Source organism: Staurois parvus, unplaced genomic scaffold, assembly GCF_062004578.1.
Source record: "Staurois parvus isolate SC_StPar_1 unplaced genomic scaffold, SC_StPar_1.0 ptg000145l, whole genome shotgun sequence".
NCBI lineage: Eukaryota > Metazoa > Chordata > Amphibia > Anura > Ranidae > Staurois > Staurois parvus.
Window position 1 is genome coordinate 18,188,850 of NW_028317941.1, and position 17,310 is coordinate 18,206,159.

Below are 17,310 nucleotides of genomic sequence, written 5' to 3' on the forward strand. Positions count from 1 at the left end.
CTGAGCTGCTGTTGTTCCCAGTTACTTCCACTTTATTATAATACCAGAAACAGTTGACCGTGGAATATTTAGTATATGTTTGTAGAAGCAGTATGCATGCCTAGGTGCTTGATTTTATACACCTGCGGCCATGGAGGTGATTGGAACACCTGAATCCAATGATATGGAGGGGTGTCCCAATACTTTTGGCAATATAGTGTATATATGATCCACTTTTTTAACTCAAAATCTGATCATTGCGAAAGGGCCCCAATACGCAACAAATACACACCAAAAATGCAGCAAGTAGGACTTTTAAAAATGCAACTGAAACATATCAGACCAGTGAGAAGAGTTCCATAGGATTTAAAGGGGTGCATTCTTGTCTGACACCGTTTAATTATCAGAAAACTGAGCTCAGGTTAACCCCTTTCACTGCTGGAATTAGAAATTAAATTTGTTTGAATGTTAAGCCCTAATCACCTTGCAATATAAGGAGAAAAATTAGAAGATTTGTTGGCCAGCATAAAAAAGGAAGGACAACAAAAAGAAATAAGGAAAGTCTAAACAGCACATATAAAAGAGCAGCAGGGTAGCAGTGACCATAAAATGATTTAATTTATTGTTAGCTGTAAACAGCAAGCACATACGGGAAAAATAATAACGCTCAATTTTAAGAGAGCTAATTTTCCAAGGCTGAGAGCTGCTCTTCAAGACCTAGACTGGGAGGGAATATTCGCATCAATGAACACAACACAGAAATGGGAGTTCTTCAAAAAGACTATGTGAACACACTGCAAAATATATTTCCATGGGCAACATATTTAAAAGTCTAAAAATCAAATGTGGTGTGACGATCGCGGCGTCAGACCCCAGCCCTTTTCACCAAACTCGTGACCAAAGGACTAGACAATCTAAAACCGCGCTGTCACGTGCGTAACAATGCCACACCCAGCTGCACTCTGCACAAAAAATTTCCAGCTAATGGACCACAATCTGTGTATCTGCAGCCTGGGAGCGATTGTTACTGGGTCAGGTTAATTACGCAATTAACCCTTCACACTGCCACCACCTCCTTTTTGTACAGAGAAAGAGGAAACTCGGCAATATCAGCAATAACTCTATGATGTTTGCATAAGCGTCGGTATACCACTGTCACCGCAGGCAGAGATATACCGAAGTTTAAAACACACACACAGTAGTGCTCTTCAGAGGCAGGGGTTCTTAGTTTGCATCAAAGAGCTTTAAAAACAGTTCAACACTTTCAGAAAGTAAGATTTATTACTAAAAGGTCAACATGGTGCAATAAAAATATTTACCGAAAAAGATGTAAACCAATATATATATATATACACCCTGTTCCAAATTATTATGCAAATGATATTTTTCTCATTTACCTAAATAATTTATGTAAATAACAGTCAGCATAATTCTCATGTTATCAACAATTAAGAGTACAATTCAAATTTTATTGAACAAACCTCCTAATGATAACAGTGTTTTTTTTAAACATAAAAAACTTACAATGCACTGTTCCAAATTATTACGCGCAGTAAGTTTCAAAACACTTTATAGCTTGTAAAGAACTGAAAATTGTCATTTGTTGTGTTTGCAGCATATTTACTGAAATCAAAAGCTATTTCAATCAAACTTTTAACAACATTTTAACTTTTGAAACATTTTAACAGGTCACGTTACATTTTAACATAGGACCCCTTATTTGATAGCAGATTCACAAGTCTTTCATCCATTGAACTTGAGTTTTTGGACAGTTTCTGCTTGAATTTGTTTGCAAAATGTCAGAATAGCCTCCCAGAGCTGCTGTTTGAATGTAAACTGCCTCCCACCCTCATAGATCTTTTGCTTGAGGATGCTCCAAAGCTTCTCAATAGGACTGAGGTCAGGGGAAGATGGAGGCCACACCATGACTTTCTCTCCTTTTATCCCCATAGCAGCCATTGATGCAGAGGTATTCTTTGCAGCATGAGATGGTGCATTGTCATGCATGAAGATGATTTTATTACGGAAAACATAGTTCTTCCTTCTGTACCAGGGAAGAAAGTGGTCAGTCATAAACTCCACATACTTTGCAGAGGTCATCTTTACACCTTCGGGGACACTAAAGGGGCCGACCGGCTCTGTTCCCATGATTCCGGCCCAAAACATGACTCCACCACAACCTAGCTGACGTCGCAGCCTTGTTGGAACAGGGTGACCGTCCACCAACCATCCAGTACTCCATCCATCTGGACCATCCAGGGTTGCACGGCACTCATCAGTGAACAGGACTGTTTGAAAATTAATCTTCTTCATGTATTTTTCTGCCCAATGCAGCCGTTTCTGCTTGTGATCATTGGTTAGTGGTGGCCGAATAGAAGGTTTATGCACAGTTACAAGACTCTGGAGGACTCTACACCTTGATGTCCGTGGGACTCCAGAGGCACCAGCAGCTTCAAATATCTGTTTGCTACTATGTAATGGTATTTTAGGAGCTGCTCTCTTGATCCGATGCATGGATCTGGCAGAAATCTTCCTCAATGTGCCTATATCTGCACGAACCCGTCTGTGCTCTGAATCAGCCACAAATCTCTTAATAGTGCGAAGATCACGCTTAAGTTTTCGTGAAATATCTAATGTTTTCATACCTCATCCAAGGCATTGAACTATTTCACTCTTTTCGGCAGCAGAGATATCCTTTTTCTTCCCCATATTGCTTGAAAATGGTGCTCTGCTTAATAATGTGGAACACCCTCCTTTAGTAGTTTTTCCTTAAATTGGGCTCACCTGCCAATCTAATTATCACAGGTGTCCGAGATTGTTTTCAGTGATCAAAAGAGCCCTGAGACACAATGCCATCCATGAGTTAAACTGAAAAACAAAATATTTAATCTTTGTGACACTTAAATAGAATTTGCATAATAATTTGGAACAGGGTGTATATATAAATATACAGAGAGCAATAACACAGCAAAGAGATAACAGAAAGGAATTTAGAGAGATAAAGTACTTGCCGTCAGCCTTGGTTTAAGCAAATCAAGTTTCCTGAGCAAAAGGGCTTTTATCTCCTGAAGTTAGTTCCGATGTTAAAAGGGGCTTCTTAGCTCAACTCAGCTTAGCTTTTTCTAGGAACTCAGCAGGGTGTCTCCTTAAAGCAGAGAACCAATTGCCTCATTTGGGGAGGGGTGTTGGGGCGGAGACCCAAGCTAGAACCAAAAGCCCTCCGAGTTGATGTCATGGTTCATAACTTATTCTCGGTGCATTTAGCAGCCTTGCCAGTAGTATATTAATATGCAGAATCACCTGCTGAACGTCTAGGTATGAAATATGACATACCTGCTGGGATGGTTAAGGAGATATAATTTTCTGCTCTGCTGTTGATGCCAGCTAGGGGTTGTAATATATCAGACGACTTGTATTAATGAGACCAATCTAAATATATGCCCAGTTTTTATGTACGGATTTCATAGTCCAAGATATGTTATCATAGGGGAAAAGGGGATGGTTAAATGTGAGTCCGTTTTATGACTACCTGGAATGTCTTTGAGCTCAGTGAAGTACTTGGTTTTATGGTTTAACAATCCTTCTCTAAGCAGAGCCTCACAGACCTCTGGGGGCCAGGCTAATTGGGGTTTATAAACATGAGCTCTCCCGCTGGTCTTGATGCCTTTGATCTCTGCATCAAACAGACCACATGTCACTCCTCGGACAGGGAGGGGGGATATCGGAGGAATCTGATTTGGGAGTAGAAAATGATACAAGATGGAGGCCTTTGCCAAAATGGAGGTTTGCATCCATCTCTGTGTGCACGATTGCTACATGTGGCTTAAGGCCAAAGTTAAAAAAGCTATAGATAATAAGAAAAGAGCTTTTATTAAATATAAAAATTAAGTAACGCCATCATCGTTTAAACATTACAAAGCATATAACAGAACATGCAAAAAGGAAATCAAGGCCGCAAACATTGAAAACGAATGACAGATTGTGAAAGATAGCAGGACCAACCCCCAAAAATTCTTCAAATATATTAATAGTTAAAAGGTCAGGTCCAAGCATGTAGGCCCTTTACAAAATAATCTAGAGTGGGTGACTGGGGACAAAAAGAAGGCAAATTTATGAAATACCTTTTCCAGCTCTGTGTATACAAAGGAGCATGGGGGAGCTCTTGTCCATAATGGGCATGGTATTGACACAGCTCCAGATGTTCCACATTGGCTCACAATTGATATGATCCAAAAATATTTAGACAAAGTAAAGGTGAATAAAGTACCTGGACCGGATGGCATATACCCACGGGTTCTTAAAGAATTGAGCTCTGTCATTTTAAAGCCATTGTTTCTAATTTTTAGGGACTCTAATGACTGGCAGTACCACTGGATTGGTGTAAGGCCAATGTGGTGCCAATATTTAAAAAGGGTCAAAATCTTTACCAAGTAATTATAGACCAGTTCATTTAACTTCTGTAGTTGGGAAGATGCTGGAGAGTTTAATAAAAGACCACATAGATGAGTTCTTGCTGGAAAAAATATTTTAAGTAACAGACAGCATGGATTCATGAAAGACAGAAGTTGTCAATCAAATCTGATTTCTTTTTATGAGGAGGCGAGCAAAACCTTGGACAGAGGGGTGGCTGTGGACATAGTATACTTGGATTTTGCAAAAGAGTTTGAAAACGTTCACCACACATGGCTAATGTGTAAGGTAAAGTCTACAGGCTTGGAAAAATCTGTATGTAAATGGATAGAATACTGGCTAAAATATTGTATTCAGAGAGCAGTGGTTAATGATTCATACTCTGAATGGTCTAGGGTTGTCAGTGGTGTACCCCAAGGTTCAGTGTTGGGACCCTTACTTTTTAATACATTTATAAATCATATAGGGTCTGGGATTAAAAATACAACTTCAGTCTTTGCAGATGACACCAAGCTGTGCATTGGAATAACGTCCTTAAAGGACATCTCCAACTTACAAGCTGACCTCAATGCACTGTTTAATTGGGCAACTATGTGGAAAATGAGGTATAATGTTGATAAAGGTAAGGTTATGCACTTGGGGGCTAGGAATATGCATGCATCATACATACTAGGGGGAGTACAACTGGGGGAATCAATGGTGGAGAAGGATCTGGGAGGTCTGTTAGATCACAAGCTTAGTAATGGCATGCAATACCAAGCTTCAGTTTCTAAAGCAAGCAAAATCCTCTCTGCATTAAAAGAGGTAAAGACTCCAGGGAGAGATATCATTTTATCCCTGTACAAATCATTAGTAAGACCTCATCTGGAATATGCAGTTCAATTTTGGGCACCAATTCACAAAACCAGAACTGGAGAAAGGGCTACCAAACTGATAAGAGGCATGGAGGAGCTCAGCTATGAGGGAAGATTAGAGGAACTGAATTTATTCTCTCGAGAAGGATATGATCAACATGTGTAAATACATCAGTGGTTCATATAGTGAACTCGTTGTATAGTTATTCACCCTGAAGTCATCACAGAGGACAAGAGGGCACTCTTTACGTCCGGAGAAAAAGAAATTTAATCTCCAAATACGGAAAGGTTTCTTCACAGTAAGAGCTGTGAAAATGTGGAATTGGTACTGGCCAGCTCATTGGATTGCTTTAAAAAAGGCCTGGATACTTTCCTAGATACACACAATATATCTGGTTACTATTTATAGGTAAAGTAGATCCAGGGAATATGCAATTGCTTCTTGGGGGATCAGGAAGGAATTTTTTCCCCTGCAGGAGCAAATTGGACACTGTGGGTGTAGGATTATAACTTTTTTTTTTTTTTTAATGATTGAACTGGATGGACTTTTGTCTTTTTTTTCCAGCCAGACTAACTACTGTATGTAACTATGTAAGACTTTAAACTAAAAACATAATTTACCCCTGTCACATTGAGAAAATTAAATGGCTGTTGTCTCTGTTAATTAGAAAGTTGCATGCTCTTTGCAGGTAAGATGCTACACACAAAAATTCCAACTGTGCATTTGACCGTTTGTCTACACTTACCTCTCTATGTATATAGCTGCAGTTAAGAGGCATGTGTTCGGGCTCGTTCAAACAAGTGGGTTGCGTTCTGTGGCATGACCACCTGCCGAATGCTACATGCCATTTAATCTTTACCGTGGCATGGGTATAGCCCTGAGTAGCTACATTGCATTGTTTAGGAGGGTGATTTGGGGGGGGGGGGGGGGGTAAAATTGCAACATGACTTTACCATCCTCCTACTGTCTGTGTGAACAAGTCCTTATAGATTTTAAATGATCATTCTCTGTTGCTCAACCACATTGGAAGCTTAAAGTGCTTTCAATTACACAAATAGTTTCACACAGAAAAAGCAATACAATACAGATATTACCTGTACAGACCAAGGTGTGATTTCTCCCACAAGCAGTAAATTTAACTTTTTCTGATTTCAAGGCTGCAAACAGAATATAATTCATTAACCCCTACTAGCAAAAGAAAAATATATAACATATTGAGCTGTATTTATAAAATACTTTAACCACTTCATCACTAGCAATTTTAAAATTTTTTGAACATTTAAAAATCAGTATTCCTGGCCATAAAATGACTTAAAGTAGAATTATATGCACAACTATTGCTTTAATTTTTGAATAGAGGGAGGGTGGGTTATAACCCTGTCAGAATTTTTTTCACCATCTGTGTCCCATTGCAGAGATTTTCCTTCACTTCCGGTCCCTATATCCAAAGAGGAAGTGATAGGAAATCTCTGCTAATTAAGGGAATTGCTTGGGGACCCCCAGGTCAACAGAACTAGTGTATTCACTGGGAGATTTCCCCTCTATTACCTTTCTGGGGACAACCCAAAATTTGGGATTTTCTTTACTGTCACTTTCACTAGTAATGGTAAACAAGACAAATAGAGAGGGGGAATCTCCTAAAATGGGGGCACAGACAGCAATAAAAAAAACTGACAGGTGTTCTAATCCATCTCCACTCTACCCAAAACTAAAAAAAAAAGGTGTTGCCTTTACCCTAGGTTCACACCAAAGCGTTTTCTGCAGCGTTTTACAGAAACACAGTACAGTCCATTAACATGATTTCCTATGGGACATGTTCAAACCTGTGCGTTTTCACCCGGTGTGTTTTTTGGAAAGGGTCAGGGACTTTTTTTAACGCAAAAAGTTGCAGTTTTGGTTCTATAGACTTCAATGGAAATGCTGCAGAAAAGCATGTATTGTGTTTTTGATGAGTTTTGCGTTTTAAATATGCCTAGCAGCAAGAAAAAAAAATGAAAAATAAAAAAACACAAGGCAAATGTATCAAAAACGCGGCAAAAACACAATGCAGAAACGGCTCAAACACAACCTGCATAGATGTGAACCTAGCCTTAGTTATACTTGAAGGGCCAGTTAACACTATAAATACGCAGTCCAGTTGTGTTTTTGCATGCACGTTTTTGCCACATTTTAGTGCGCTTTTGATGCATTCCAGTGATTTTTGATACATTCCAGTTCATTTTTTCCTCTCTCTTTTTCTTCAATTTAGATAGGGACATGTGCATCCCAGTGCATTTTGGTGCGTTCTGATGCATTTTACTGCGTTCCAGTACAGTTCTGTGCAGAAAAGATGCAGTATGTACTACTTTTTTTTCTGCAAGTGGAACTGCAAGCATTGATGTTAACTATGACATTGACAACCATATCACCTACTTTCTGTGTATTTTGGATATAGAAAAAAAGCAACTGAAATGCATGTAGTATGAACTGGTCCTAAAGTGGTACTCTTAAGTCCTGATAGATAACTTCAGGCTGGCCCCTTTTGCAGGTATAGCTATGTAAAACAATTAAAAGAACTTTCTACTGTTTAAAATCCAGTAATGCACTCTCACCCTGTTGTACACATTTTCACTTGCTCTCTAATTCTTGGCACTGTGTCTTAAATCAGAGCCTAAAGGCTGATCAACTGACAGTTTAAGATTTACTGTTGCTGAAAAGGGAAGACATAAAACAGAAATGACAGACTGCTGAGTGAGGACAGATTAGGAAGGAGAAAAGAAAAGCAGGAGAGGTGACAGGAAAAACTCTGCTGCCAGGGAGATGCAAAAGAGTTAAACATACAAGGATAGTTTGTGTTTTGGTACATAATCAGTCCAAATACTGAAAGAGCTTCACTAATGGTATCGCCTCACTTGAAAGGAGTAGCAGAATGTGTTTTGTAGTGTAATTCTAAATATGCCCATGCTGTGTGTGAGAATTGGCATACTAAATTGACAACTTTGTGTATAAAATGCATTTTCACTTTCACATTTTCCAAAAACGTGTGGCAAAAAACAAAGTCTTCAAAAGATTTACAAAACAAAAAAACAAACAAAAAAAAACTTTGGGGTGTTTTCTTTCCAAAATAGGTTTATATTGTAGGAGTTTTGACTGTCTTGGTGCTCCAGGACCCCCAAAAATGTGATAGGTTGTCAGGAACCTCGATGTATAATTTACGCCCCTAGAACAAGTGAAGGTGTTCCTTGGATTTTGGGCCCCTTTATGTGGCTAGGCTGTGAAAATGTCTCACACATGTGGTATTCCCATATCTGGAGGGCATAGCAGCATGTGTTTTGGGGAGTAATTATAATTATGCATGTGCTGTATATGAGAAACAACTTGTTAAAATGGCATCTTTGTGAAAAAATAAATACATTTTAATTACTTTCTTTATTCTAAAAAAAAAATTGAGACAAAAAGTTACAACTTAAAAAACTCATCATGCCTCTTACTAAATACACTAGACTGTCACCCAAAAAGGGGTCATTGGGGGGGGGGGGGGCGCATTTGTACTGTTCTGGAATTTTAGGTCCTGAAGAAATGAGATAGTCCAGATTGATCAATTTTAAAATATATATTGTATAACATAGTTTGTAGACTCTAATACATTTGGGTCTAAATTTATGAAGAAAAAATATTTATTTGCAAAGTAATATGACAGAAACTAAGAATATTTTTTTAATGTTAGTCTTTTTCCTTATATATAGCAATGAATGATTACATAAACAAAAAACACATTGGTGATTAAATACCACCAAAAGAAAGCTCTAAAAAAATTATACAAAATTCATTTGGGTACAGTGTTGCATCAGGAGTAATTGTCATTGAAAGTGTGATAGCTCTGAAGTCTGAAAAATGGTCTGGGTAGGAAAGGGGTGAAACAGTATGGCCCTGAAGTAGTTAAACCCCAGAACAACATATATTTTCTGAAAGCAGAGACATTGTAGAATAAAAATATGATAGTTGCACACAATATTTACAGAACAACGTCACACAATATTTGCACAACTGTTTATCAAATGCATATTTTCAGGAAAAAAATATAGTAAAATAAAATTTAGTGCAAACACACAATACCCAATTTTTTGGTAAAATATACAGTAGAAGTTGGAGTTGCATTTAGGAAAATAGATATCAAACATGTCAAGTCTTAAAATTGCATGCGCCTGTGATAACGCAAAAAAGAAAAGAAAAAACAAGAATCTCCTTAGGTGACAGTTTAAAAGCCATTACTGCTCATCAGTTTAGAGGTAATCATGAGCTCTGGTGCTAGAATTATTACTCTTACTCCGATGTTCAAAGCGTGGTATGATCACGGGTTTAAATACAGTACATGTATGCACACTTGGCATATGTGTTTGGGGCAACAGGGGTTACATTTTTTTTTTAATATACATTTTATTATAATTTCTTTTATTCTTTTTTTATTGTAATTTTCTTTCTTATTTAACATTATTGCTATCACCAGGGGTTAACAAACCCCCATGTGATAGAATTGGGCAGGTACTCTTTATGGAGACATTAGGGGGTCATTTCTCCTCTGTCCTCCAAAGCAACTAACCAAGCACAGATATGCTTGGTTACATGTTCCCTTGGCTGTATCACCCAGTGAATGGTAGCTCTGAAACCGGAAATGACCAAAAGTCGCTTCCAATTTAATTCAGTGCAGAGGAAATCAACCGTGTGTGTGACATACTACGTACCTCCAAAAAGCTGAACTAGTTAAGCAGAAAAGTCCAGATCAAACATTAAATTCTCTTTAAAGCTACTTTCCCACTGAAAAGTTTTTGAAGCATTTTTGCATTAAAAAAAGCACATGTGAAGAGCGGATGTGCGGGCGGCCGGAGCGGATGTCCTGCTGACCGCTCTGCAAAATCCCAGCACTTCGGGGGGGAACACTAGCGGCCAGCACTCATCTGTACCAATTGCTGGGATGGTGTGGGCTCTTCCTATGCCCTCCCAACCGGCCGGAAAGTCCACAGGTGGATCCCGTGCCGCAGTAAAGGGGGCAAGCAGGGGAGGCAAGACCAGCTCCAAGGCCTTCTTGGCTGCTGAAGGGTCATAGCAACGGTCACAGGGGACTCCCTCCCTCTTCTACTCCTGGACTTTAGGATGAACATTCCTCCAGAGCCAAGGATCATGCGAGTGACCTTCCTGCACCTCCTAGCTCCCTCCCTAGTCCTCCTGGGTCTCCTTCACAGGCCGCAAGCCTGTCTCCAGGCCGTGATTCCCAAGCTTCCTCTCTGCTAGACAGGGAAATGGCGGATATCTTTATTAGTCAAACCGGTAGCCAAGATTCCGCACAAATCACAAAATTCTAGCATGATTGCCGACTTTCAAGATCGCTTGGATGAGGCGTACATTAAAATAGATGATCTTGAGAATCGTGCTAGGCGTTGCAATTTCCGAATTAGAGGGCTGCCAGAAACGGTAAAAGATATAGCATCTATTGCCGTTCCTTGATCCATGCTGCAATACTGACGACTAATGAGATTCATCTGGAAACAGATCGAATCCACAGGGCTTTGGTCCCTTTGTGGCCAGACGGCCCTCCTCGGGACATAATAGTGAAGCCTCACTTTTTCAGCGTCAAAGAGTCGGTGATTCGTTATGCTGTAAACATCCAGATTTGGAGGTTGACGGATAACGGATTCAAGTCTTCGCAGACATCTCTCAACCTACTATGCAAAAGAGGAGAACCTTTAAACCACTACTCTCACCTTTAATCCAGAGGGATATCCGCTATCAATGGAACTGTTTCATCTACAGTTTCTTTATAACAGCAAATCCTCTTTCTCTACATTTCTTGAGGGGAAAGACTTTTGCTGAACTTGGGCTTTATCTCCCTATGCCCCTCCTCCCAAAACCAGCCTAAAGTTAATGGACCCCCCCCCCTCCAGTCTCACCTCTATGGTCTTCCGCTTCCCAGAAGAAATCCGCAACTGCAACACCACATCCGGTGTCTTGAAAACTGTTTGCTGCTGCTTAAAAAATTTTAACGGACGCCTCTTAGTGGTCCCATTTTGGGGCCTCTCTATGTGTGCACTGCCTTACGTTTTTGATTTTTACACTTTGGTAAAATAATTTGGTGACTTTAAAAGTCTTATCTATGTTTTATGTGGACTCCGGGGTGCCAAGAAGAGTCTATGCACTCTCCCTGTTTACAAGACACTCCCCATTGTTTGACTTTGTGGAGACTCTTTTGTTCCTTGACCTATTTTCTAGGATATTGGTTTTTGTTAGCTTACCTTGCATACTACTGTTTAGCCTGTAATTGGATGCTGGCCATTTTTTGGCTTCTCTCTTTTTCTTTTTCTCACTTTTCTAATTTTCTTAATTTTTCTTGTCCGAGGGTCAACCCAGGAGTATTGAATGGTTTCTGGATACTTAATGTTCCACGCGGATGGGTGAGTTTGTCTAATACCGTATTTTTCGCCGTATAAGACGCACCTGACCATAAGACACACCTAGGTTTTAGAGGCAGAAAACAGGAAAAAAAAATTCTGAACTAATGGACTGCAGACACAGTACAGGAGATGACCAGAGACTGCGGACAGCACAGGGATGACCAGAGACTGCGGACAGCACAGGGATGACCAGAGACTGCGGACAGCACAGGGATGACCAGAGACTGCGGACAGCACAGGGATGACCAGAGACTGCGGACAGATGACTGCTGACCTTTGGGGAGGTGGGGAGCGGGTACCTGAATTTGACAGGTACCCGCTCTTACTTTCGCAGAGTTTTTGTTTGATCTTACCTGTTCCTCGATCCAGCCGCGCGCTGTCTTCCCGGCTTCTGTAATGGCGCTCGGCATGACAGCCGGGTGCCCAGTGCGCATGAGCGAGAAGCACTTGCGCTTTGTGATTGGTCCGGCGGCTTCTGAGATCTGTCATGTGTCCCAGGTACCGCCTTACCATTCACAAAAAGCACCGCTTCTTGCGCATGCGCACTTGGCACCCGGCTGTCATGCCCAGTGCCCACACTACAGAAGCTGGGAAGACAGCACGCCGCTGGATAGAGGAACAGGTAAGGTCCCGCTGCAGAGCTGAGCGGCCGGCCCGGTATTCTGACACGGCCGCGGTGGAAATACCGGACTGGCCGTTCCATATTCGCCTTATAAGACGCACTGACATTTCCCCCCCAGTTTTGGGGAAGAAAAAGTGCGTCTTATACGGCGAAAAATACGGTAATAGCTCTACCACTTGCTTTCCATGTCTACCTTAAAAGAATGCACTTACATGATCCGCTTGCTTTCTCATAATGTTCAAGGTTTAGGCTCCCTTTCTAAGCGACTCAAAATATTTTCCCATTATAAGTCTCTGTTAGCCGACATTGTAGCTTTACAGGAAACACATTTTTCCACTTCTTTTACTCCCAGATATATTCATAGGGATTTTCCAATTAGTTTTTTCGCCAACGCTTCTGAAAAAAAGAGAGGGGTGGCGCTTTTGTTTTTCCAAACGGCTAGAATATACTGAAACTAAAGTATTAAGGGATAGGGAGGGACGATACCTTCTGGTTAAAGGTCATTTGGATGGAAATATGGTGTCTTTTCTTATTTACTATGCCCCTAATATGAACCAGTTGGCCTTCTTCCATTCCCGTTTTAAATCTTGTCTAAAGAACTGGAAGGAGGTGTGATTTTGGCAGGGGGACTTAAATCTGGCTTTCAACCATGTACTCGACAAATCCCATGTAATCAAACTCAAATTGCCTTCTAAACAAAGCCGCGAGTTTGTGCAACTTTTGAATCGCCATGACCTAATTGACACATGGAGGGAGGCCAATCCCACCTCTACAGACTACTCCCACTTTTCTAGGGTGCATAATCATTATTCTCGTATAGATCATGTTTTTCTCCCCTCGGAAATGATAGCTAAGCTACATTCAGCTAAAATTATATCGACACCTTGGTCGGACCACGATCCATTGATTCTGATGCTCTCGGATTTGACGGTTAGAGTGGTTAAACCACGTTGGCGATTAAACGGGTCTTTACTAAGCGATGAGTCCTGTTGCCTGGCCGTGGGCGACCATCTCAAGTCCTACTTTGCATTTAATAAAGCGGAGGATACGAATCCCTCTATTAATTGGGCAGCCCACAAAGCCTCAGTCAGAGGCTTCTTTATCCAGCTGTCCTCCAGAATAAAAAAATTTTGTGAGGTACTGATCTCTTTCAAATCTAGAGAATATGAATTGCTTGTTGCCCAACATAAAATTGCCCCGACCTCAGACGTTTTGGCTAAGCCCGCTAGGAACTTAACCTCTGCCTCACCACAAAAGTCAAAAAGCAATTGCGCTGGATGAATCATACATTTTTTACGTGGCGAAGCAGACCGGGTTCCCTTCTAGCGCATAAGCTTACCCCCAAATTCACTCATTTAGCACTGCCAAAACTCTGGCTAAAGGGGGGTACCATCACACAAGACCCTCAGAAGATGTTTCAGGAATTTCATGATTTTTATGCCTCCCTGTACGGGCCGCCTCAACCAGTGGAACCTTCCTCCATTTGATTCTTTCTAGAGTCTTTTCCTATACCTTCCTTCACTGTAGCCCATAAAGCATTTATGGAACAACCCATTACTTCTGAGGAGCTCCAAAAAGTTATTAAATTACTATCCCCGGGCCCCAATAGCTTTCCCAACAAATACTACAAAACGTTTTCTGATCATCTTCTTCCTTATATGACACTATACTTTAACTCATTGAGAGAGGAGGGATGGGTCCCTTTAGATGAGAACAAAGCATATATTAGTGTTATTCCCAAACCCAATAAAGATTCCGATGTCCACAATTATCGCCCTATTTCATTAATTAATTGTGACCTGAAAATTTTAACGAAACGTCTAGCCATAAGTCTTAATTCCTTTCTGGCAAAATATAGTCATAAAGACCAGTCGGTATTCCTATCAGTTCGTCAAACATTGGACCAGATTCGCAGATCTATTACTCTGATCTCAGCTGCCCATTCTAATTTGGATGCCCCCCTTTCTCGGGCACGCTTGCTTCTTTCTCTGGACCTTCATAAGGGCATCGATAGTGTGACGTGGAAATATTTATTTACTACCCTGAAGGCCTTTGGATTTGGCCCAATGTTTTTTGCTTTGTTCTTGCTCATAAGATAATCCCTCGGCTCAGGGCTCCATTAAAGGCTACAGATCCTCTGTGTTCCCAGTCCAAAGAGGCACTAGAAAGGGTTGTCCATTGTCTCCACTGCTTTTCATGCTTGTAAATGAGCCTCTGGCTCTGGCAATTCACTCCCAATCCCAAATCCATGGCATCCGTTGTGGTCAACAGGAACATAAATGTGCCCTATTCGTTGATGGCGTTCTTATGTATATTACTTCCCCTCTAATAACTATCACTAATTTACGGTCATTATTACGCCAATTTTCCGCTCTTTCCTTTAGTTTCCAAAAAACAACAGCCCTTAATGTTTCCTTACCCATGTCTGAGAAACAGCAGCTTCGGACTTTCTATGATTTTCAATGGGCGAGTAAGTCGTTACCTTATTTAGGGATAGATCTAACCACCACAATCGAGAGGCTATATCAAGCTAACTACCCTCCTGTCTTTAAGACACCAAAAGAAGATCTTCGCCGTTGGGCGGACTATTCCTTATCATGGTTTGGCACAGTCAACGCAATAAAAATGACGTTTTTGTCCTGATTGCTATACTATTTCCTGACCTTACCGGTGTTGATTCTGAGACGAGAATTACAACATCTACAAGCTGAGGTTCTCCGTTTTGTTTGGCGTAATAGACGGCCTCGAATGAACCAGAAGACACTGTATACTTCCAGACCGTGAGGTGGTATTGGCCTTCCTTATCTCCATGCGTACTTCCAGGCTGCACAAATTGCCCAATTGGCTTACACCACTACTGGGGGAAATACTCCCCTATAGGTTTCTATCGAAGCTCTTTCCTGTCACCCTCTAGCTGTTGGGGCGTTACTTTGGCTTCCAAATCGATTATGCCCCCCTATATTGTGCCCCACTCTGTTGTTTTCTTTGGCAGTTTGGGACAGGGTACGCCATCGTAAGTCATTGGCATCTCTACATACACTTGTAGCTCCAGTTTTTTGCAACCCTGAATTTGTGCCTGGATTAACACCAACCCCTTTTTCATGGTGGATCAATAAAGGCTTGTTGCGGATAGGATACTATCTTAACAGTGCTTGCATACATTCTTTACAATATTTTAAAGAAAAATTGCATATGCCTACCTCTGAAATTTTCAGATATAACCAGATTGTCTCATTTCTCCGCCCAAAGCTTACTTTATTGGATGAATCACCTTTGCTCACCGCCTTTGAACTTTCTTGCAGGAATCGGGATTTCTCAAGAGGCCGCTTCTCTACAGTATATGCTCTCCTCACTGCTCCAAATTGTAAACTTCCCTATATGGAGCATTGGGAACGTAATTTGGCTGTCACCTATAAATTATCGGATTGGCAAGATATTGCTCTGGCGCTATCAAAACTTTCTATCAATACTACCCTAATTGAAGCAAACTATAAAACTTTGTTGAGATGGTATTTGGTCTCCACTCAGATTGCAACGATGCATCCGTCTACTTCTGCGATGTGTTTCCAGCGTTGTGGCCAGGTGGGGTCTATGTAACACATCTGGTGGCAATGTCTGATCACAACTACATTTTGGATTTGCATGTTTAATTTTGTAAATTTAGTGACGGGAGTATATATTCACAGATGCCCGGAGACGGCGCTCTTTCATAAATTTCCAGACAATGTTCCTAAGAAATCCCATACGTTGATCACTTACTTGTTTCTGGCAGCTAGAATTACTATAGCTAGACATTGGAAGCAATCGGCTTTTCCACTTGAGTATATTAAAAAGAAACCAAACTGGATTATGGTTAATGACAAACTCACCTGTATCCTGCACAATAATTAGAAAAAATTTGATAACACATAGATTCAATACATCTCTGTGCCTTAATGTCCCTCATTTTGACCCTCTCTTCCACTCTTTTCTTTTCCTCTGTTAAGTATTGTTTTTTATATATTGGTTAGGTGAGATGCACTTACTCTCACTTTGGTTGTAGTATGCGTCTTGCCTTAAATGTCAATTGTTCTTTGCACATTTCTTTGTTATCAGTGTCTTATATCTGTATGTATGATGGTACACTGTTTATTTGTACTATCCGTACTACTTGTTTTTGTAAAACTACTTAATAAAAAACCATTGGAAACTAAAAAAAAAAAGCGGATGAAAAGCTCAGGAAAAATGCTTCCCTATGTATGTGAATGTACAGCTATGTTTGTTTTCACACTGAGGCGTTGCGCTTGAGGTGGGGTGTAAAAGCTCCTGCTTGCAGCATCTTCGAGGCATGTTTGGGAAGTTTAAAAAAAAAAAATCCCCAAAAATGCCTCTTCCTATTGAAATCAGTGGAAAACGCCAAAAAAATTACAGAAAAATGCCTCTGCGAAGCAGTTTTTAAGTCACGTCCTTTTAAAAAAAACAGTCAGAAAGCGCGGCAAAAGCATGGTAAAAACGCCTATGCATTTTTGCATTGGATCAGTGTGAAAGTAGCCTTATTTACAATTAAAAAGTCCACAAGGGCACTTTATACATAGCGCTGAGAACAGCCAACAGGAACCATGTGAAAGCATCTCTAAATTGCCACATTAATTGCCAAAGAAACCTGTTTATATGCAACTCATAGCAGTAGAGCAAGCCATACATGTGACTTTTTTTCAAAATGTAAAGAAGTTGATCTAGGTGTACAATATGAAAGTAAAGATAAGGGGCTCCTTTCAAAAGAAAACTATTTACCAATGTACACCCCTTGAGGGCTAGGGACTGATGTGAATGTACAATATATATATATATATATATATATATATATATATATATATATATATATATATGTAAAGCGCTGCGTAATTGACAGCGCTATATAAGTACCTGAAATAAACAAATAAATAATGTAACAAAAATAAAACCTATGCTGGCAACACTATAGAAAAGCAGTGTACAACTGTGGCAGCAAAGCAATAAGTAACTGCAGCAATCAACATT

The 17,310-nt window shown here is 40.4% G+C and overlaps 1 protein-coding gene across 2 annotated transcripts in view; it reads right to left on the bottom strand.

The window, feature by feature from the left end:
* Positions 1–17,310, bottom strand: part of RPGR (retinitis pigmentosa GTPase regulator) — a 163,863-nt gene that overhangs the window by 90,719 nt on the left and 55,834 nt on the right. For both annotated transcript variants that reach the window (XM_089673912.1, XM_089673913.1), the window contains exon 4: positions 6,339–6,401. In XM_089673912.1, the coding sequence (XP_089530038.1) occupies positions 6,339–6,401 (63 nt within the window). The remainder of the gene's footprint in view (positions 1–6,338; positions 6,402–17,310) is intronic.